The sequence below is a fragment of the Lissotriton vulgaris genome, chromosome 3_1 (assembly GCF_964263255.1).
Source record: "Lissotriton vulgaris chromosome 3_1, aLisVul1.2, whole genome shotgun sequence".
NCBI classification, from domain to species: domain Eukaryota; kingdom Metazoa; phylum Chordata; class Amphibia; order Caudata; family Salamandridae; genus Lissotriton; species Lissotriton vulgaris.
In genome coordinates, this window is record NC_141689.1 from 1,973,326,086 (window position 1) to 1,973,349,959 (window position 23,874).

A 23,874-nucleotide genomic window follows, 5' to 3' on the forward strand; every position below is an offset into this window, starting at 1 on the left:
CCTCCAGGTTTGGTATTAACTAGAATACCTCTGTGAGAAAGATATGAATTGGGTAATGTTGTGGTACTTACCTATATTATTGGATGGGACTGTCGTGTCCAAGGGGTTTCGTGATCATAGGTTATCCTGGGTAATTTGATTCACAGCATCATCTATTACATTCATGCTACGGAATGGCATTGTTCAATCCACACATGTGGGTTTTCAAATGAAATACCCAGTGTTATTCTCTGTTGAACAACTACCATGTTCCCATTGATCATTAGCTTCCAAGACAGTCTCCTGATGTAATCTGGGGTTTGGTTGACAATGAAAAGGTGTACAGACATCTTGGTAGTGCAGCACACATTGCTGTAATGTTCCATTATTCTGGACTTTATTGGTCTTGTTGTCCCTGTGCTTAAATATATACAGTTTCTGGTATTACAGTTGGTGTGTCCTTTTTGTATCCAAGTGTCTGATTCATCTAGGTGGATCTCCTCAGTGGCTGCAGTGAATAGTCACACGGTGCACATTCCACATGGGTAGTGTCCCATTACTGGTGGTAGACCCCAGAGGGTAAGTTGTTGTGTCCTTGGGGTCTGGTGTGGACTAGAAGGTCTTTCAGGTTCTGTGTTTGTTTGTATGTGAACCTTGGACTAGGGATGTTAAGAGAGCTTGACTTCAGTATCGACTAATGTTACCTGATAATCTTCTGGATGTTGTTTCAGGTAGGCGTGATGGTTGTCACACAAGAGATCATTTCATCTGACGTACTCATTGTAGCACTTGTTCTGATGAAGCCAGTTAGTAGTTAACTGTAGATGCCACTCGTCTCACAGGGTTTGTCCTCTCACTTTTTGTTTGTGACAAACACTTTGAGAAATTCCTTAACCAAATGAGTTAGGTTCATTAGCCTATTTCATTTTTTTAAAAAAATATCCAGGGTTCAGACCACATGGTAGGGTTGTGAAATTAAAAACAAATTGGAAAAAATAATTTTATTTATATTTTTAAAAAATCGGCTCCTGACACCAAATACCAAAACCAGCTAGTAGCTTAAGGTCCCATATGTCAAGGCTTAATGTATATCTCTACTATATTAAGGGAACCCTTCACCCCCATGAAATGTTTAGAAATGCTAGATTTTTTTGCTGCTCCCACAACTAGAGGATTACTGGATCAGGTCTTAAATAGTTAGCAATATCATCTGTCTTTGTAAGGATATTTGCAGTACCCACAATATTAGGGCTGCCTACTGTTTTCAAATGTGACTGTTCTTGTCATAAAAACTGATTGAAGAGTGCAAAGAGGTGGGAGGGCCTATGCCTTACCGAGCATGAAGTAAGATTCCATGTTCTTAGTCTACATTGCACCCCAGCACTGAATATTTGCACCAATCAGCTACGAAGATCCAGGCAGTCCCCCTAACGCTAAAGGCAAGTATTGGTTCTGGAAGCCCTAGTTCCAAACTGGAGCCCCCGACTAGAGAAGGATGACTGCACAGCCCATGGCAGTGCTCCTACCCAGGCAGCGGCCACCATCTTGGATCCCGTTGGCTGTGTAGAAGGTGGCTGAGAAGACACAGTGAGGGCAGCCTGAGGGGATTGGAGGTTGCTGCGTGGACAGAAAGGAGTCCCCCCAGTGATGAAAGCCACAGAGATGGCAGCTCCCTTTAATATAATATCGGGGCTGCCATCCATGCTAACAAGTGCCAAGGAGGAGAGTGCCATGGGTGGAGGACTTTGAGGAGAGCCTATCGATCACGCAAGAGGCCCTGGGCAGAGAGATCAACCAAGATGCGCACGCTGATTAGGTCCTGGGCCATCAGCGGAAAACAAAAAAAACACAAACCTGGACCTCCCTAAAGCACAAACCAGGGTGTGGTGGACCCCACAGAAGATCGCCCTTCAACTTTGAGATGGTGAAGGGATCCAGTGAGCCAGTAGAACCAAAAGTGCTAATAGGCAACTGAAAATCGACACAGAGAGAGGGCCTGGACCATGGGACTGACCGAGTGACATTTATTGTGGGTGAAGGAGTGCAGGGAGTTGCCTGAAGGGGATTTGTTTTTCATGAAAAGAGGAGCAAAGACTTTCAGGCCTGCCCCTTTCCACCAACTAATGCAGAGGGCGAACCAATGTAATATGCTTCAGGGACATCTAAACATTGGCAATCTACTTTGTCCTTGCTGGAGCCTTGGACCAGACTAGAACTATGGCACCAGCATCTGCTCTGTGGCTCTGGAGAGGAATGTTCTAGGGTGGCCATGGGGACTGCTCTTCAAATGAAGTGCCCTTAAAGAGTTAGTGGGAAGGAGACACTAGCAACCCATCAAGGTCCCACGCGGCCCTTGGCTATCGCTTACCATCCGAAGCCGACAGAAGACCTTACCCTCCATCTTACCCTCCAAATGCTCAAGCTAGCTCCAGAGTTTGAGTCTGCATAATAGAGGGTATAACCTGGAAGGAGCATTCCTCGTCGACATGCAGTCCCTATGTCCTGCTATGAAAGAGGAAAGAAGCTGGGAGGTCTAACACAGCTGACCCCACCAGGACAATAGGACAAAATGCCATTGAGTCAAGATCACAGAACTGAAGGAGAGTGGATGAACTTGAACGAGTAACTGATGAAAGATCCTAGTAACAACAGCAACTATGGAAGAGGTCACTGCCTTAGAAGAACAAAACATCAAAATACAAACAAGCAAGAAGACCTGTAAAAGCGCCATTCAAATTACAGGGTTCCCAGAAGAGCAGGTAAGGAGGACATATAGGGATTTGTCTGTGACCTTCTACATGTTGTCAGAGACCACGTACACGCATCCCAGATCAAGCTTGATTTAACACATAGGATCTACTCACCAAAAGAACACAAGGAATTCCCCACTGACATTTTTTAAACAGGTGCACTTCTTTGAGGAGAAATAATTTATAATGAATGAGGATGAAAGTGGACATCATCTTCTGTGGGCTTAAAATCAAGCTGTATGATGTGTCTGCAGTGACCCTGAAAAAACGCAGAGACTTCTGCCCAATACAGGTCCCGCCTCATGTTCCACTGAAAAGGCTAACAGAGAGCCATGCGGTTGCTCTTAGAGCCCAAAACACTTCTGTATTTGCAACAAGAAAGAGATGGAAAGGCCTAAGTATGGCTACACTCGAAGCAGGAAGACTTCACAAAAAGAACAAGCCTAGGTGACTACGCATCACAAACTATGCAACACCCAAAGGAGACGTAGTCCAGCACCCAAAGAAAGTAGGGGCATAAGGGGAGACCAGGCAGAAACTGGACATGGTCAGTGTTCATAAAGGGCAAGATGAACTTTCGACAGTAATTGAAAAGTTACTACCCCTTTGAAGATCCTTAGAAGTTGGTGTTGGAGCTGTTTGGGTAGCAGGGCTAGATCATGGCAGATTGATGGATTTGGTCCACCAGTGATTTTTACAATTAGCGAAATCTGGACATCTTGGAGACTGCCTCCCCCACGCCTAGCCATATAATGCATTTACTTTGGGGGAGCCAATGGGGCTTCTGCCCCTTTACTGTTTTGCTTTAAAATCAATTCCAAAATAATTGGATTTAAATATTTTAAGGAGAATTGGTGAGATTAAGAAGCACTGGAGAGTGCCTCTCTCAAAACCAAAGAGGCATGTGAGCAAGTCAAGCTCGGAGCACATGTGTATCCCAGTTAAATCAGCACTGTTCCCCTACTGAAAATAGGATTTAGCTTAGGCCTGCAGCAGAGAAGGAACATTACGGGCAGTGGTCCGCCACGGCCCAATGTAGACCACAGGCTCTAACACTTCTTGAATATACTAGTGGTGGATTCAGGATTTACATTTCCACCCTTACATTGGAGGTGGAGGAGTAAATCTAATCATTTACGGTTTCAGGCCCCTATATTGGCAGTCCATATCAGTGTTGTGCCCATGGGAGACATGCTGCTGACTTCCGCATGCCCCATTACCATGCACACCTGGCTCGGAGAGGCTTATGAATAACGCAGCAGCGGCTGTTCTTCTGCATGAAGGGGCAGCTCGGTTCACTGCCTTTGGCACTCGTTGAAGGCTGCTCAGCCCTTCTCTACCCCGCAGATTCCATCAGAAAACCAGATGCTACCGATTTTGAAACTGCAGCAGACACTGGCGAGCAGCAAAATCCTCATGAAAGTTTGCGGCAGTAGCTTTGTGAATCTGAACCTAAATGTTTACATAGGATGCAATTCTTCTATTGAATATACATTCTCTGATTCTCCGATTGATCAGGCTGGGTGTTGATTTTTAATAGCATTGATCTGTATCCGGCACCTGCTGGCACTGTTGGTGCATTAATTTTGGGTCTGTGAGGCACCAAACGAGAGATGAAAGGTGAAAAGTAGGTGTTTTTGTTCTGCATCTCATACACCCTAGGACTTGGAGCCTGTTGCATTCAATATTTCTTTTATTTCAGTATCTCCTCAATAGACGTTGAGCTTTAAGACCTACTCATGGTGCAGGCCCAGCGTAGCTGTCCTCTACGGATGCGCATTTGCTGTCTCTGCTGCAGGGTACCAGTCGCGATGTAGCATCTTGTGACATCTATGCAGTATTAATTACTTTGCATCGGAGTCATGTAATTCGAAATCCAAATCCAGATTTCCAGGACGAAACCAATTACTGATATCATAAAAAGTACATGCGCCCTTCTCTTCTCATGACTGTAAGCGCAGAATGAGTAAGAGGGGCAAATGATCTGCGCCCACATCCTCTAAGTCGGCCCCAATTCTTGAGAAACTGTCTCATTAGTAAAGCTCTCCTTTCTCTGGGGATCCGGCAGAGCAGGGTGAAGCATTTCTATTAGTCTCCCCTGGTGTTGAGGGGTACAGCATCCCCCTTGAGCTATTTCCATCTGACCTTAGTATAGTCCACTCCTGCGCCAAATGTGAGGTCTGTAATCCCTCGCACTCCTATAATTAATCTTTTTTTCAGACTAGAACGATCTTGCCTACCCTAGACCTGAGGTAGGCTCAGAAGTCCTGGCATTTCGAGACAGCTACCTGCCTAAACAGGAAGACATGGGTAGAGCGGATATTCTGTCCTCCCTCACCCCCCAGCACATTCTGAGATGGGGCTGCTTAAGGACCCGCAGCACCAAAATGGTATCTATTTACAAATGTCCTCACTGCTAGACAAGACTTCAAACGGATGTCTTTTAAACAGACTGTGTTGAACCCTATAGACTCTGCTTAGGACAGGTCATTCCACTTTGCAGGACAAGTTTCATTTCGCTTCAGGAATCAATAGGCAAACAGTCAAAAAGCTGAAGCGAGCCGCATAGAACTCCTGACTTCCTAGCCTCTCACACTTTGCCAGACAGCTTAGTTGTTCGGGCTTCATCAGCCAAGCTCTTTCCCAACACATATCATTCAGTGCCAATGAATCGGGTGGTAAATATGGTTAATGCATTGGGCCTTAGGGCAAAGGTTTGGGGGTGGTTAGCATCATCACTGCTGGATATGCCCCATTGGTGTTCCAAACCATGTCCAGGTCGGAGCAATTGACAAGTCCTTTGACAGCAGCTCTCCCCCAAAAAATTATGTTGATGAGATGCTTTATAGATTTGAGAAAAGAAGTGGAATGAGTGCTACTTCAAACACTTTTTTGTATTAAAAAAAGGAGGCAAGCTCCTGACTAGTGTCAACCTTTACTTTCTGAACAAATTGTGGAGGAATCAGAAATTCAGTATGGCCTCCATTCAGCAGAAACTTCAGCCCAGATTTACTAGTACTTAGCACCAGTTTGCATCACAGAAGTGATGCAAACCAATGCAAACTGTTGTTTTGATATTTACTTTCCATCTCTAAACTTGTTTTGCAATTAAATTTGCCCTAAAGTAAGGCGACGTAGTAGTATGCACTACTTCGCGTAAAGGGCCGGCATTCTGGATGGTGCCTTTGCATTGCTTGCCATGCAATCACTCATGGTTTTTACGCAAATCCCTATCTATTAAAAAAGGTACAGTAGGATTTGAGCCACAAATTACACCTCCTTGAGGCAGGCGTCTCAAAACTTGTCTAAGGAAGCAGGTGTGCTGTACTGTACAGCGCAGATTGCTTGGTGTCTGACATCCAACAGTTAAACGCTCTCCACTAAGTGACTAGGTTTTCATCTTAGCCAGCGGATGCCGTATCTGGGGAAGCAGAATTAGCACTCTAGTCCCTTGGTCTTGCGCTCCCACTGAGCGTTCGCAGACTGCTGGGAAAGTATTTCACCAAGCTTGCTGCGTTGGCACGCGCAGCGGGCGTGCCAAAGGCAAACCCATTTGAACCCAGACGACGGCTAAAACCAGTCCCATTGACTGTTTCAAACCGATCAAGAACGGGTCAGACTACAATGCTCCAGGAATTAAATACTGAAAGTAAAGATATGAGTTACACTTTTACAGAAAATTACATGACCATATCCTTTTCCTCCAATATTAAGATTAGCTACTTGTTACCTACTACACACTCAGTTGGAAATCAGATTAAAGCGAAGCACATGAGTTTCCAGCTGGGCTTAATTAACATAAGACCTCTCCCCAAACATAAATTGGAAATATGATTCCCTGCACCATCTCAGTCACATGTAGCCTGGTATTTAGACCCATGGAACAGACGAGACAACTTCATTTGCTGTAATCAGCAGACTTACAGTTACATACTATAGAAGTAAAGACCAATATCCTCATAGAAGTTTTGATACATACTCAGGCTTAGTCTGAGACCTTGTTTCCGGTCAACAAAGCCCTGTTTGACATTCTGATAGGCACTTGGGCTATGCTTTGCTCTTGTCCACCAGTGAATATACGGGTAGCTTGATGCCACAGGTCTGCTCTAGGTGATCCTGTTTCCCTGACACTTCACCCTATCTTCTGAGAGTCAAGTAGGTTGGGCATTTACCATCAGAGTTAATCCTAACTCATCTCCTCTCCAGAGAATCGAAAGGATCTGAGGCATCCAGGAAACAAATGTCTTGCTGAATGAGCCTAGGCCTACTGTCACTTAACACCAGTTGTTTTCAGGGCAGTTATTGCCATGCATAATGAGGACATGGTCACCAATTATGTTTAGAGTTCTCATCAGGGGTGCATGAGAAGGGAAATGCCCTGATGATTCTGCCAGTTACAGAGGTGGCGGGCCTACTGGCACATGGGTGGAAGTTACACTCAGAGCTGGCGCAGGGTATCTTCCAATAATGGACGAACCCTGACTCAATCTTTTCACTACTGACAAAAACATTCAGTGTCAGCACATTTGTGCGTAAGAAGGTTTTCTCTTGGAGCTGTATTACACCTAGAGTGGAGTTTGCGACTTCTGTACACCTTCCCACTGCTGCCTCTCCTGCCTTTGGTTATGAAGAACATCAGAAATGATCTAACTCAAGTCATCATAGTAGCTCCAGAATGGGCCAGAAGAGTGTGGCAGCAAAGGTAAGTAACTTCTTTGTTGTGTAGAAGCATCCAAAAATCTTAGTTCTAAACGTTTCAAATAAAGCTAGAAATTACCTAGATACCCTTGCTATTCTGGGGCTCTCACAGTGGGTAGACTTACCAAAACACTTCAGACCAACACAAGGGTGAAACATTGCATTGGTAACATATACCAATAATTCTATGAGGAAAGTTTGTGATCTAAAACCAATTAGCTGCCGCTGGACCAGTCATTGATACTGGCTGAATTCGAATTTGCCTGTTAAAGCTATAACAACGCTGGAGACAATCCGATCAACCACTTGCGACTATTGACATAACAGTGCATGAAAAACTCAAAGCTAAGCCTAAAAAGCACAACCCAGTAGGTACAACATATGATACAAATAACATAGTTCATGAAACAAATCAATGGGTTGGAAATGCAGTGACTTACCTGGGCCTTCTCAAGCCCGTAGGGTTATTCTGAAAGACACCAACGAGAACTTTGAAAAGCTTAAACGTAAGTGTAATTACCTCAAAAGGAAATAGTGAAAGGACTATAGTTCAGAATGTATAGTTAATTATGTAGAAAGACTGAGAAAATATTAATGAAAATGGTATTGTTAAGGAAACTAGGGCAATATTCGATGAAAATAGAGTTTTCACAGCAAGTGACTGAGGTAAAGTTTTCAACATTGTGAAGGCACTATGGGGCATATTACCAATGCGGGTGATATGAGATTATCGCCGCTAAGCGGCGATAATTTTATCGCCTTATTAGCAAGCAGTCGCTAACAGCAGTTAGCGACAGCTTGTAGGCGATAGCGAGCGGTTTGGGACCCGCTTTGCATGTCAGCGATATTTATCGCTAATGACATGCAAAGTGGGTGTACCCAACCTGTTAGCGACTGAAAGTAGTCGCTAACACAGCTATCGCCTATTATCAACGCAGGCGTAGCGATGGAAATATTTGCGTTAAGCTCGAATATCTCCAAAACGCCTGCTCAGACCAGTTCTTAGCCTGTATATCCAATGGGAGGTGGATATTCAGGCTAAGACCCTATTAGCGATAATGGCTGAATATTTCTGGATTTCCAGCGATATTCACTCATTTCGCCGCTATTGCCGGAAATACTGGGGTATGGAAAAAGGTAAATCAGCAACATTTGAGAATCGTCAAGGGGGAAACGAGGGAGAAGGGTAAAGGCCGAGGGAACGAACAAGATGGTGGGCCAGGGTCAGGAGAAAGAAGCGGCCGAGAGCAGCAGCAAAATGCCGGCCAGGACAAAAGAAAAGAAATGAAATGAAATGTAAATTTATAGAGCGCGATTGCTGCCCTGAGGCGTCCAAGCGCTAATGACAAGTGTGATTTGCCTTAACAGAGGGGATTCGCTGAGGGGTTAATAAGGAGCATTAAAAAGGTAAGTCTTCAGCTGTTTCCGAAGGAGGACAAATTCGGGTTGGACCTGAGTTGGAGGGGAAGTGAATTCCATAGCTTGGTGGCTTTAAGAGTGAACATACTGCCGCCAGCTCTTGCCTTTTTTATCCTAGGGGCTATGGCCATAAACGCCTGGCTAGAGTGAAGATTTCTACACGGATGATACTGTGTTATGAGATCACGGACGATAGCCGGTTTTGTGTCCCAAAAGGCTTGGTGGGATATACACATAGCCTTAAAGGCAATTCTTTGTCGCACCGGTAGCCAATGCAGACTGCTCAGTCCAGGTTTGACTGACATTCTGCGCGGCAGCTGGAGCAATGTGCGGGCCGCGAAGTTTTGAACTATCTGCAATTTACGCAGTGTGTATTCAGGGGCACCGAGATAGAGGACGTTGCTAAAGTCCAATCGGGACTGAATCAGACCCTGAATGGCCACCTGTTTAGCCTCCACAGGCAGAAGAGGAAAAACTTTCCTCAACATCCTAAGGAGACCAAAACAGGTAGCTGATAGTTTTGTGAGTATTAAAGGATAAAGCTTTGTCCAACCATACCCCCAGGCTCTTTATTTTGTCCTCGGGGTTGGAAGGGTGGAGGCCAGAGGGCGTTAAAAAATGTGGGGTTTGTGGGACCCAGGAGCATCAGCTCCGTTTTGTCCCCCTTAAGTTTAAGGGAGGATGAAGTCATCTAACCCTTTACCTCCTCCAAGCACTTCGACAGCCCTGCTGATGAAGAAAGTAAAGACATCCATGAATAAAGGAGCAGAGCAGAGGGGGCAGCCACAGGAGCAAGGAGGGAAAGGGATTTTGGGATCACCGAAACCAAAATGAGTCAATTAGATGGGCAAACGCTCAGGGGCCACTGGGAAGCAGAGTCGCCGAGGATGTTCAAAGGCACAGAGTCTGGGTCGCAGGGCAGCAGTGTCCCTCAGGCTGCACGCCAAATGTCTGTGGAAGTCCTCGTGGGTGCCAAAGATGCAGTCCAGGACGGTGCGCCCCCCAGGTTAAGACAGCAAATAAAAGCCAGGGGGCGTCACGCTGTAGTGTCGAGATTCTCCCCGAAACTTCCCCTCTGTACCTGGTAATACGGAAAGGCAACATGATGGTAAGATGAAGCGTCCTCATATCACCTCATGGTTATTTGGCATCCCTGTGCTAAGGGTGAAATGGCTGGAAGTGAAAGTAGCAGAAGGTGGGCCTCATGCGGTGTTAACGTCCTGCTCTGGCGGGACCTCGGGGCCCGGGCTCCATGGCGGGCGCCCCGCGCTCCTCGGCACCAGATGCGCCTCAGCGCCTGCCACAAGGTTCTCATGGCGGCTGCCGCAAACGCCGATCCCCGCCCAAGCCTGCGCCTTCATGGTCCAGTAGTGGTTGCTGCTGCGGTTGTCGCTGCTCGGTGTGCGCAGACTTGGCTTCACTGGAAGCGGCAAGGCATTCCCCAGGCTCCCCGATCCCCTCACCGGCAACCGAGGATCCTCGCCACTCGTGGGGTAGGGTGGTGGGTGCCATCTTGGCGAACGCCGGGGTCCGGCCGCACCTGGAGGCTCAGGAGAGCAGCGCGGGGGAGCCGAGATGAGCCACGTCCATCCGGCTCCCAGCCCGTCCCCCTCCTTTCCCCCTAAATCATGGCAGTATTCTGAGTATGGTGACCACCCTACTCCACTTGACTCAGCTGAACTGTTCGCCACAGCTTACATCATCTTGCTTCTTAGATTTGTGTGTTTTAGGAAAGTTATCGCCTCTTATGCCAGCAAGAACGGACATTTACAGTAATTTGAGCAATTATAGGATAAAGCCATATATTACTGTAACACACTGTACCTGGCAACTCTGAAATAATCAGTAAAAAAGAACACACCGAATCAGGCACTTTCGAAATATAAAAAAACCAGATTATTTAAAACATGCCATGTCAGTTATCTACTCTGACTCCCATGTGAAAAAGGAATTACATTTAAGGCGCTCTGTAGCTGTCATAAAGGGATTTAAGGCATAGCCCTCAAGACATCTGCACTCAGCTATAGCCAGTTTAATGACCACCCCTCTCTCTAACCCTCCTTCCAAAAATAAATGTGCAAACTAAGATTAGGAGGATGATCGCGCTCATGTGTAGTTGCTTTGCTGAACACCCTACTTTGTCATTTACACCTCACTGGAAATCACTTGATTTTCAAGAAGATACTTATAACCCATTTGCTTACAGACTAATTCACATAGCCTACCAATATATCTCCGGATTGTTAGTCTTAGTGCGAGCATGGTTTGTGCATAATTGTGCACTTTACAAAAATGGTAATGCACATAACAGTATTTTGCACTGGAAGGATACTCTTCCAGAAACAAAACCTATGCTAGATATGAAGTTCACACCCTTGCATATTGGTGCAGGAGTGTGCCTGTGATGCATTGTAGCTGAAGGTCTGCCACTGGAGAGAGAGCGAGACGCAGAGCCATATCTTAGCACGTATGGCTCTGCACTGATCCCTCCCTTTGACTCACCACAGTGCAGCAGTTTTGGTTGTCCACTTTGAAACTATTTGGTTTTATGGCTTCATGCATTTTCTTTACCTCATGCTTGTATTCACAAGAAGACTTTGTAGTGGCACCTGTGGGACAATTGCTTCCTGTTTTACAATTGTCTATGGTACAAATTTCAGCTATCTGGTGTTTGATTTGTCAGCTTCATTAGTGGTCTCATCCATGAGTGTAAATTTCCTGAGAACCATTTGTACCTCAACCCGTCAATACACAATGGTCACAGATGCCTCCCTAATGAGATGAAGACCCCAATCTAAAGGGAAGGGAAGCACATGGTCTATGGTGCATAGAAATACTTATCACAATACATCTTATGGAGCTAAAAATAGTAATTTCTACTGTGAAGTCTTCTATTTCAATTGTGAGATTAAACCAGCTGCAGGGGCTGAGGGCCAACACAGTCAGAATGTGTTCTGTGAAAAAGGGGGGAAATGTGAGACCAAGACATCACTCTACTGAGTCTCTCAACCACTGGCAATGGGCAATAGATGAGGAACTGGGCTGCCAGCTACTCATCTATTGGAGTTGAGAACCTGAAAATAATTCCTTGCTTCTTTACCGGATGTCAGAACTCGATATTTTTGTCATATCTTGCAAACAAAAGTGCAGCTTCTTTTTGTTTGATATAAAACATTTGCTACAGTTTCTTTAGGGTGTCTTTATGGCATTTGGCATTTATGCCTTTTCGCATTTCTCCACATTACAGAAGACAGTAAGAAGATCAGCCTTCAGTCAGCCCAGGTGATCTTCATTGCAACCGACTGCACAGAGATCTTGGTACTCAGTCTTACTAGAACTCTGTTCAGAACGTTCTTTGCAGCTCTCACTTACTGGACAATCTTATTTCAAAAATGTTGGAATGGGTCTGAAAAAAACCCTCAATTTATACGCTTGGAAACTGAACATCGGGTTCTCTTATGTTTCTTTCTTCAGTCAGATGTTATGAAGGTTGTCCTAGCAGTCAGCCAACCTTCATTGAAGGGAGTTAACTTCCAGAGCTGGAGAATGTAGTCATTTGGGCTGTTCAACAGAAGAAGGTGGCCCCTTGTTCAGTTGCTCTGGAGACAAAAGGCTCAATATCTTGCTAACAACTCTAAATGTGCCTGCTTCTGAAATCTACTTTTTCACTTGGTATTTATTTTTAAATGTTAAGGACATAAGCATGTTTAACCCTTTCCACTCTGTGGTTCCACCTTAGGACCTGGAATTGGTACTGACACTTCTTATTGCATGTTTATTTGAACCTCAGCACTCGCCCTATTCATTATCTTACTATGTAGCCTGTTTGTCCAGTGTGCATTACCTCTTCAAGAAGGATGAGCAAATTACCGTCTCTTTCGACTTCTCTGTCTTGCATCTCTTTAGAATGTTGACGTTTAGCAAAATGGAAGCCCATATAAGGCGAAGAGCTTCCTTGGGAAAGAGGAATGGCTGGTACGTCTGCACTCCTATTATCAGTATTTTTAAGCATAACTTTGCCATACAATAAGAAATTCACAAAAGACGGGGAACAAAAGGTCTGTACTCGGCCATGCGGTGCTTCTAAGTTTCTTAAAACGTGCTCAGTAGATAGCGTAAACACATCTCCTGCTTTGGGACTGGTTAAAGAAGAGGAATCTGAGAAGGACTATCAATTAGAAGAACAAGTGACCTACCTTCTGTAAAATTCGGTCCATTAAATATGGAACGTCCTGAAAAGTCGTCTAACCTTCCAGTTCCCCAGAAAATGTTATATATTATTTGGCAATGCTCTTTTGAGCATCATTGTTTGTTCTGCTATGACTGTTTTATTTTTCCAGGGTATTTATGCCCTTACCTCTATGAGTCACTGGACGTAAGGCAGAACTGAAGTCATCTGTGCCAAGTGGTGCCTATATAGGGCCCACGACTGATGCCACGATGAGTAAAAAAGAAACCTAAATCTAGCTGTAGTATGTTGGCCCACACATTCAAGTAATAATGTAGCCGAGGTAGACAGAGGAGTTGTTTAGCTTGACAGTAGGTACTCCAGAGTTCAATTTGAAGGTCTTGAAATGTAAACATGCATGGTTCTTTGAAGACCTCGTCGCCATAAAATTGTAGTAATCACGTCCACGCAGGTAGATGTGTTCAAGATGATTTATTCAGGTTAGTTACAGGATAAGTAATACAGCCCCAGCAGGAGCAGCCAGCAAAGCGCTCAGCCCTTCTCCAGCTGTGATTTACAGAGACTAACATTCCATATTACATCATCTCCACAGTGTTCCACTGGTGGAGCAGTGGATGACATGAACAGCACTATAATCAAGATACTACACTAGCTTAACAACAAACAAAAATGTTTATGCTGAGGAAGACCCTTAACCAAAGAGAATGTTACCAAACGTATGGATTTTGTACCCACCTTACTCATGTATTGCCATATATCTGAGAAATTAAGATGATTTTGACAGGTGTTTGTGGGTGTGGGTGTTTGTGTGTGTATAAATATAAAAGCACTTGATATTTTAATGTTCGGCATTATTTGCTTGATGTCTTACTGTACTTTTTTCTTGGAATTTTGCAGGGCCCAGTATTCTTTCTGGAAGATGGGAAATCAGCCATCTCATTGAACGATGCTTTGATGTGGGCAAAAGTTAACCCCTTCTCTCCTTTAGGAACAGGAATACGTCTCAATCCTTTCTGATAACTAGATAATGATGAAACAGACTCAGCAGGACAATGGGTTAAAAACGACATGAACCTAGGATTTCAGTAAAAAATAGAGGCATTTCACCAACATACCAGCCACCACCGTCAATATTTTGCTGTTCTAATGATCTTGTCCTATCAGAATATTTTTTATATGTCACAAGAAACATTTCATTGGTAATCCAAAGAATTTATTTGACATTCAGAACAATTTACAGCCATGCTATGAAGAAATATGCTAACTAGAATAGTTTATAAATTCACAGACCCCCCACACAGTTTTCTCTTCAACCAACTGCAGATGTGATCCAGTTCTACACAACTGATCATGTTCTAAACGAGGTTATTTCATCAAGATTGCTACAGTTGATCAAAGGCAAGTATCCATGCAATGTATATAGAAATTAAATTCAAACCACAACCAGTTTTACTGCTTTTGCCCGTTATAGTATGTTGATTATCCATAAATCAACATGTGCATCAATACAATTTTAAGGCTAGTCGAAAGGATTGTTAATATATTTAACGTTGTAAATGCCAGGGCAGCAAAAAGGTACACTGTAATTTAACAAACTTAAATTTGTATGTATCTAGAGATGTGCTTTGTATATTTGGTTGTTTTCTCCTTAACATATTATACTTTGCAAAAAGATTTATCTTTGAAGTAAAATAGTGTAAGTTATTAATAAATATCATTAAAGAAATTTGTACATTGTTCATTAATATGATTCATGTTTGACAATCATGTATTCAAATTTTCACATTTGGAAATGGTTTAAGCAATATATGATTCAGCACAAGAATAGCTATTTTATCCGTTCATTAGTAGGAGATACCCAAGGGTTTGCCTCATTCTTACTCATTCTTACAATCAATATTCCTCAAATACACATTGGTAGACTTGGTACATACAGCATGTTAGTCTGTTTTATCTGCTAAAGCAGTGCTTCTTAACCTTTTAGCTGCTTTGAACCCTCACTTAAATAGTACTGGAATCCGGGGTCTCCCACTCAATCATTATTGGAATCCGGGGACTCCCACTGAGTCATTATTGGAATCTGGAGACCAGATGACCAGGATTCGATGATTTGAACTGCAAAACAATTCACAAAAATATAGGTACAGTAGTGTACAAAGCAGGGACACAAGCAATATGGTTTTTGAGGTGGGTATTACTATTCCTTTTTTATTGGGAAAACCAAACAGTCAATAGAAACCAAAGTGAAAATAAGTCCCAAGTAGCTTCTCCTGTCCGCAAGTGGGCATTGAGGGGTCTCCCTTTTTCCTTCAGAAAGCTCCACTCATTGCACGTCGTTGTCAAAAAAACAAAAGAAAAAAGAATTAGAAACAAAAAAATGTGAAATAGGTCAACTTGTGTGTGAGCGCTATACCTATGTGCCACCATCACCAGGCAGGGTACGTAGTGCACAACATGGAATTTGTGTTGGAAGGTGTGAGCAGATTATCCCGAACTCTCATGCATCACTCCTGCATGTCACCTGTTACTGGAGTGCTCCCAATTGTGTGGTGCCCCACCAGCCCTTCCAAAAGCATGGTCTATGTTGACAGTACTTGCCTTGGACCACAACCCATCTCCTGAGTCATGGTGGTAGGTACTACAGCGCTGGTTTCACTCCTACGTTCACTGGCACCGCAGCTGAGGCCGCAGGTCAGCTTCTCCTTGGGGTCCCCTGCTCTTGTCTTCTCAGGGAATTCTGATGCTTCCTCAGCCGGGCTTCCAGTTAGGGGTGGAACTGCCGTAGAGGACTCCTCTGTTTTACTGGTCACCCTCTCTGTCCTTGTGTCTGGTTTCCAAAGCGACACCGTCTTTGGATGCCCCTTATTCCGGGCATCGGTCCTCCTTCTTGCATTCCATATAATCAAAAAGGGTGTGTGGCCATCCACACATCCGGTCCTCTGGGAAGGCTGGAACACTTTCTTCTCCTGTGGCTTGGGCTAGAACATTAGCCATGTTAGAGTCCCCCTCCTTCTTACAATAGGATAAACATTCATGAAATAAATACAAAGATGATTAAATGTTTTATTTATTCCCCAACCAAATACAAAAAAAAATAAATGATATGAAGATTGGAGCTTTTATAAATTCAATTGCTTCCACCCATCGTCCACACTATATTGTTTTTCATGCACTTTCAGTCTCCTCCAAATCAATGTGAGGATACAAGCTTAATTTTTAGCCTCCAATTTTACAATTTTCAATTCCTTCACATTTACAGAATGATTTAAAATTTTCAATTGTACATTGTGCTTAAATATATATATTTATTTCTTGAATAACTTCAAAACCACTAAAGGGATTTACAACAAGCATTGGAAATGCAATAGGTCTCGCATTTGCTTGAGTTAGAGCTATTGGCTTTGTAAATGGCAATGGTCTTTTCCCATGTTTTATGGAGTGTATGTATGTGGTGTGTAGTAGAATTATGTGATTTGGATTGAAATTATTTGTGGAATTATGTGGCTTGGAATTGTATGAAGTGAATTTGTGTAGTGGAATTGTGTGACATGGTGTGCAGTGAAATCATGTGGATAGTAATTATATGGCATTGAGTGTATTGTAATTATGTGGAGTGGTATTTTGTGTTATGGAGTGTGATTATGTGGAATGACATTTTGTGTTGTGGAGTGATATGCAGTGGAGTTTAATTATGTGTTGTGCTGTTGGATTTTGTGGCATGATGTGGAACTTTGAGATGTGGATTGGCTGTATGTGGTGTGTTGTGGAATTTTGTTGTTGAGTTGAATTATGTGGTTTGGTGCTGAATTATTTGGTGTGGCTTGGGAATTTGTGGAGATTAATTATCTGGTGTGGAACTGTGTAGATAGTTTTGCTTTTTTGTGACAAAAAAAGAAATAGGAAGAGCTAAGTTCAAGATCTGTGGCTTTAGATGTTAAAAACACATAACTGGTCCCTTTATGGGGATCCTTGTCATCAAGTTCATGGACAGGGTGGAGTATCGAGAGAGGAAAAAACTGCCACCTACAAGAGGAGAGAAGGTATAACAAGAATTACCACAGAAAGAAAGAGGCAGATGGCCCCAACTACCAGAGAAGAAAAGTTATTGCAAGACATCTGCCACAGAAAGATTGGTGCCTGCGGAGATTCACAAGCAAAATTACCAAAAGCCAGAACTAAAGACTTTAGCAAAATGGCATCATGTACAAATCAAATTGAAAGTGAAAAGTTATTACCATACCATCTGCCAGAAGGTATATTATAGGCACCATTTTTTTGTTTGAAACTTATTTATAGTGCACAGAATCTACACAAAATAAACATCGTCAATATAGGATTAAAATCAAGGTCTCTTGGTTTAGAAGTCCATGGTTATATATAGTACTAGATCTTTAACTTCAGAAGTAAGTGGTTTGCTTGAATCAAAAATCAATTTATCATCCTGGATCAAGTTTAATTTATAGATGTCAGTTTACTTATATACTTAAGTTATGAGTTCATGGGCTTATTATTATTTTTTACCTAATTAATATTTCCTAAATACCAACAAATAAAGACCTGAAGGCCTTCAACAACAAGATACTGCTTTAAATAACTGCTACAAAATAGATTTCAAAGCAACTATAGTACTCAGCTTCTTAAAAATTTGAGGAGCAACATCAACATTTGTTCTACCTGCTCACAATTAAAATCGTTTTTTTCCACTACATGAGTCAGTTAACAGTATCAAGTAAAAGTCAATACTTAATGAAATATTATGTGCTACTATTAAAATTAAAAATAATAAAACACACACAACAATACTACACGCAAGCATTTCTCATGCCAACATTTATATAAATCGGAAATATAATAAAAATAGACCTTACAGAGCACGACACAAACAACTGTCTCTTGATGTCTGATTAAAAAGTGCTATTACAAAACTCAGAGGTGCACTGCTGAAATCCTAACGTAAAACTTAAAAATTATAGACACCTCTACATTGGGCGTTTAATCAACTGAGCCACTATATCAGCATTTAAGAGAATTAAACATAGGAATACTCTATTATTACTTTTTTGTTTATTACGTTAGTGCTGGCACAACAATCCAGTGGTTTAATATCTTCAGGAAAAGGGAGATACTGCACCATTTAAAATCACAAATATTCAGAAAATCGGTTTCAAAATAGATAAGGAAACAAAAGGCGACTCAAACGTGCCACTTAGCACACACAAATACACAAAGCAGCAGAAAGTATATTAACGCATTGAAATATTATTTGCCAGGTGTTATAAATATAATCTATTGAGGCCGTTCGGTTTATTGGAGTGGTCTCTCGGCTGCACAGCAGGACTGGTCCAGCCAAAAGACTATTTAAAAACATGGAAAAACAGAACTTATCTGAGCAGTTTTCAATATGACACCAGACGATGTAGCTGACCTAATGGAGGCCGCAAAGTAATGCATAGTAATTCAATGGAGCTCCTATGTGGCCATGTTGCTAGGCCACATAAGCACCTGGTAAGATAGACAAGAGAAAGTGCTTGGGGGGAAAAGGCTGGGTCTCGTGGAATCCAGCCACCCGTGCAGCAGACACATCATGCTGTCCCCATGACATACAAGTCAGGAAGTCGCTACCAGAGTTAAGCAAACCTCCTGTTGTGTCTCCAAAGGCTGTCAGCAGCCTTTGGAGAGGAGCGTGTTGCGGAGTGCCTCAGTGGACAGTTGAAGGTGTACCCTCAGGGCATGATGCAGAGGGCAGGACAACACACTATGGTGGAGATGAATGGAAACAGACACATTTCGGACACCAAGTCTGGTCCAGCCAGATGAAGATGCAGGAAACCACCAGGACATGGACTCAGACGCCACCATGGTCTAACCAGATAGTGCCCATGGCTCATTGAGCACAGAGTTAGTGGAACCAGGGTTGATAGGGGATGCCACCTTCGATGAGGCGTATCCAATCGTGTGGACTCCTCCACATCTTACCCAAGACACAGTTCCACATGTGTGACCTGCTGGTCTGCAGGGTAGGCCTGAGCCCTCATCCACGTGTCTCCGGCTTGCGTTGAACTGGGTTAGTGATATCACATGTGCCCGGATGGTGTTGAACAGGGTTGGTGGCACCCCACCTTGTGTGGCCAGCTGGCGTTGAACAGGATTAGCGGCACCCCATGTGGCTGGCTGGCATTGAACTGGGTTAGTGGCACCTCGTGGGGCTGGCTGGCATTGAACAGGGTTAGTGGCACCTTGTGTTGAAGGCGTGCGTTGAACAGGGTTAGTGGCACCATGTGTCACAGGCCTGTCATATGGAATTATGCCTCACTGATCGAAGGGAGTCTGGTGCTGTGGCCGCTGCCACGGACTTGGGGTCACTGCCATTCAGGACTCAGGACACAGTTCCACATGTGGGACCTACTGGGCAGAAGCAGAGGTCGCGGGACTGGTGCTTGGAGCTTGCACCGGCACGTGGTGGGCCCTCTTTGACACACGCTGGTGAAGACAGGGGAGCGGGGCCTTGTTGGTGCGCTGGGGCAGGCATGACGGATCTGGGGACCAGTGGCTTGGGGTGCAGCAGGCGCTTAGGGACGCAGGCCCCGCTGCGCTCGGTGCAGGACTCATGGCAGGCTGAGAGGCGCCGCCCTGGCAGGCACATGGTCCATTCCGAATGAGAACCACGACCAGTGCAACAGGCTTTTTGTTCACACCCCTACGCAGGCCTTGCGTACGCAGGTCCAATCCACTCCGAACGCGCATGCAGGGGCGGATGTAACGTGCAACATTTCCGCGTTCTGCCCCACAGCCTGTGGGAACATGGCCACTATACTCCATGCACTAGCAGTTGATCTCCACATGGCCATTTCTGTGGTTTGCACTCCGTGGTCTGTCTGGCACCTCAAGCCACACCTGGCAGTGGGTAGGTTCACATTCCTTAGTCACTTGCCGCTCTTGCACATGCCTGCTCCATGCCTCTCCTCACATCCTGCTATTGTGTGTCAGTGGAGCCATGCCAAGTCAAGTCAAGTCAAGTCAATAAATTTATATAGCGCGCTACATACCCAGGGTTGTGCGATACAAAAGGGGATGATGGACGGAGCGTTTGAGCAAATCAAACATTCACCCCCAGTCAACAGATCTGGGTTTAATCCATCACCATTCTTTAGCTCACTCAGCCACCCCAGTTCAGACAGGGCAATATGCAAATCAGTCTGACCCTGTGCCTCATGGGAACAGTCCAGCCCGAACTGCCAAGCCATGTCTTCCCTGGACCGGAAACAAGCTTCCTGGGACCGGTTTCGGATTCATAATCCTCATCAGCCAGGCTATCTTGAATCCAGTGGCCAAGTGAGCAAGGGATTCACGTCTGAGCATACCCTGCCAACTTAGGGCGAACAAAGCGATACAAAAGGGGATGATGGACGGAGCGTTTGAGCAAATCAAACATTCACCCCAGTCAACAGATCTGGGTTTAATCCATCACCATTCTTTAGGTCACTCAGCCACCCCAGTTCAGACATGGCCATATGCAAATCAGTCTGACCCTGTGCCTCATAGGAACAGGCCAGCCCCAACCGCCAAGCCATGTCTTCCCTGGACCGGAAACAATCTTCCTGGGACCGGTTTCGGATTCATAATCCTCATCAGCCAGGCTATCTTGAATCCAGTGGCCAAGTGAGCAAGGGATTCACGTCTGAGCATACCCTGCCAACTTAGGGCGAACAAAGCGATACAAAATGGGATGATGGACGGAGCGTTTGAGCAAATCAGACATTCACCCCAGTCAACAGACCTGGGTTTAATCCATCACCATTCTTTAGGTCACTCAGCCACCCCAGTTCAGACATGGCCATATGCAAATCAGTCTGACCCTGTGCCTCATGGGAACAGTCCAGCCCCAACTGCCAAGCCATGTCTTCCCTGGACCGGAAACAAGCTTCCTGGGACCGGTTTCGGATTCATAATCCTCATCAGCCAGGCTATCTTGAATCCAGTGGCCAAGTGAGCAAGGGATTCACGTCTGAGCATACCCTGCCAACTTAGGGCGAACAAAGCGATACAAAAGGGGATGATGGACGGAGCGTTTGAGCAAATCAAACATTCACCCCCAGTCAACAGATCTGGGTTTAATCCATCACCATTCTTCAGGTCACTCAGCCACCCCAGTTCAGACATGGCCATATGCAAATCAGTCTGACCCAGTGCCTCATGGGAACAGTCCAGCCCGAACTGCCAAGCCATGTCTTCCCTGGGTTGAGGGCATGGCAAGGCCGGATTCCCAATGGAGTTGTGTTGTCGTGTCTGGTCGGTTGGCATGTTATGTGTCAATTTGGATGTAGTTGTGCTGCGTGCCCATTGGCAGTGTCGTGAATTGCATGACTGTGGGCTGCAGGTGTGTTTCAGGTGGGTCCGCTGTTTTTTTGTACGCTCCCTCTGTGGTGTTCTGGGGGTGGTGGCGGGCCTGGGATGGTTGCGGTGGGTTTTGTGGCCCTCATGGGTATTCGCAGTACATGATCATCGTCTCCATGGCATCTGTGGGTCTTCAGGTGTGGCTCTTGGCTGGGCTCCCTTTTATGCTGCAGGTAGTCATCCTGCATAACACCAGCAATAGGCCTACTCTGCATCTCATTAGGGTTAGTTGGTGGTTTCCAGTGTGGAGATACATTTTGGGGCAGTAATTGTGGGAATACAGGCGATGTCTGCAGTTTGCACCAGCTTGTGAATGGGGTGTTAGATCTATCTCCATTTTTGAGTTAAGTCCTTGTGAATATCCCCCTAGATCTGCTCACGGCAAATTACTGCTTTTCTGTCAAAGTCTTTAAGCACAGTATTAGCATGGTGCCATCAATGGGGAGATAGAAAGGGACAAAGTATTTCGCCATTTCTACAGCAATGTCTTTAAGCATAGGACTAACACAGTGCTGTCCATGCCGAGCTGTAAAATTACAAAAGCCATTTACCACTCCAGGCACAGTATTACAGCTTAGAACTGATAAAATACCAACCAAGCGGAAATTTGTAAAAGCTACCCCTGACACAGTGTTTCACTCTACCTAGAGCTCTTCAGAGAGGTATAGCTTTGTCCAGACACAAGGGAGCACCCAGTATAAGTCAAAACAATACCCTTTCAGGCATAGAGTGATGCATAAATTATGCAAAAAAGAAGCGGAGAACTCTGGGTGGTTCTCAAGTTTAGGTGGAAAGCTGCTCCTGTATAGAGCACTCTCAACACCAGCGACACTCCAGATCTTCTGACCTCAAATGTCTGCTTTTCTATCAAAGTCTTTCAGCCTAGGATTAGCACGGTGTCATACATGCCGAGATAGAAAGGGACAATGTATTTCGCTATTTCTACAGAAAAGTCTTTAAGCATAGGACTAGCACAGTGCTGTCCATGCCAAGCTGTGAAATGACAAAAGCCATTTATCATTCCAGGCACAGTATTACAGCTTTGAATTGATAAAATATCAAACAAGCCAACCTGAATTGAGTAAAAGCAACAACCCCTGACACAGTGTTTTGCTCTTCTTAAAGCTCTTCAAAGAGGTATATCTTTGTCCAGACACAAGGGAGCACCCAGTATAAGTCAAAACAATACCCCTTTAGGCATAGAGTGATGCATAAATTATGCAAACAAGTAGCAGAGAACTCTGGGTAGTTCTCAAGTTTATGTGTATATATATATTATCCCAAGATGACTGCCAACACCTTCTTCTTAAAGTGTTGCCAGCCAATCAGATCCCAGCATGAGATCTGTCAGATTCACGCACTAGATATCTATATTCCTTTTTCCGTAAAATAACCCCAAAACTACTGTTTTGGTGTAATTCAGTCCAGCAATTCATATAAGCTTTGAGCTAGTATTAACTGCTCGATGGAATTACACCAAAACAGTTGCTTTGTAATTATTTTACGAAAAAGGAATATAGATATCTAGGGGCAGATTTACCATTTAATCATGCAGCGCAGTGCACCAGTCGCAAATGATACACTGCACTGCATGAAAAGGAAAGAGGAGGAGAGTGCCTTATGTTTACAGAAATATGGCACTCTTCTCCCCTTTCCCAAGCACTGGCGCTGAAATCAACTGCCGAGCGCCAGGAAGACACATTTACCCTTTGATGCAAGGGTGTCTCTGTGAGTCTAGTATGGGGTTTGTCCTGGAAGGGCACTCTTCCAGTAAAAAATACTATGCACAGGCTGGCTCTAACCCTTTTCCCTCTTTGTATATGTGCTATAAAATGCAGAAAAGGAAGGAGAAATGAAAGCATTTCTACGTCCTTGCACCTGCTTCAAAAGGGTGCAGTTTTCTGACGCTAAACCCTGTCTATTTTATTTAGTAAATAGGGTTTAGCATCAGAAACCTTGGGTGGTTGCATGGGAACGCCCTTGCTCCACCCATGGTACACCCCTTTGGCACTAACGAATGCAAAGCAGTGCTTTGCACTGCTGTGTGTTATTTTCACGTAATTTCCAGAGCTAAACAAGCTTAGCACTGGAAAGTAAATCGGAAAAAAAGATTTTGGGCCGATTTGCGTCAACTTTGTGATGCAAATATAGCATGACATCTTAGTAACTCTACCCCTAGTACGTGGATCCGACAAATCTCATGCTGGAGGTGTTGGCAGCCGTCTTGGGACTCAGACTTAGCCAAGTCCCAAGAAAAATATGAAAAAAAGAAGGGTCAGGGTAGGAATACCCTGACTCCCTAGGCCTGGTTGTGGGGTCCCACAGGGCCCACCCTGGGGGCCAAAAACACTTTTTTTTCAAGTTTGCCATAATTTTGCAGAGGATCTGCGTATTCACAGCAAAATTGAAACAAAAGACAAGAGCGTGGTCCACGCTTGTTTTTGT

General features: G+C 44.3%; 1 protein-coding gene across 2 annotated transcripts in view; it reads left to right on the top strand.

The window, feature by feature from the left end:
- WDR17 (WD repeat domain 17) overlaps positions 1-14,784 on the top strand; it is a 790,164-nt gene extending 775,380 nt beyond the window's left edge. For both annotated transcript variants that reach the window (XM_086962451.1, XM_086962452.1), the window contains one exon: positions 13,933-14,784. In XM_086962451.1, the coding sequence (XP_086818577.1) occupies positions 13,933-14,052 (120 nt within the window). In that variant the 3' untranslated portion in view covers positions 14,053-14,784. The remainder of the gene's footprint in view (positions 1-13,932) is intronic.
- The last annotated feature ends 9,090 nt before the right edge of the window (positions 14,785-23,874 follow it).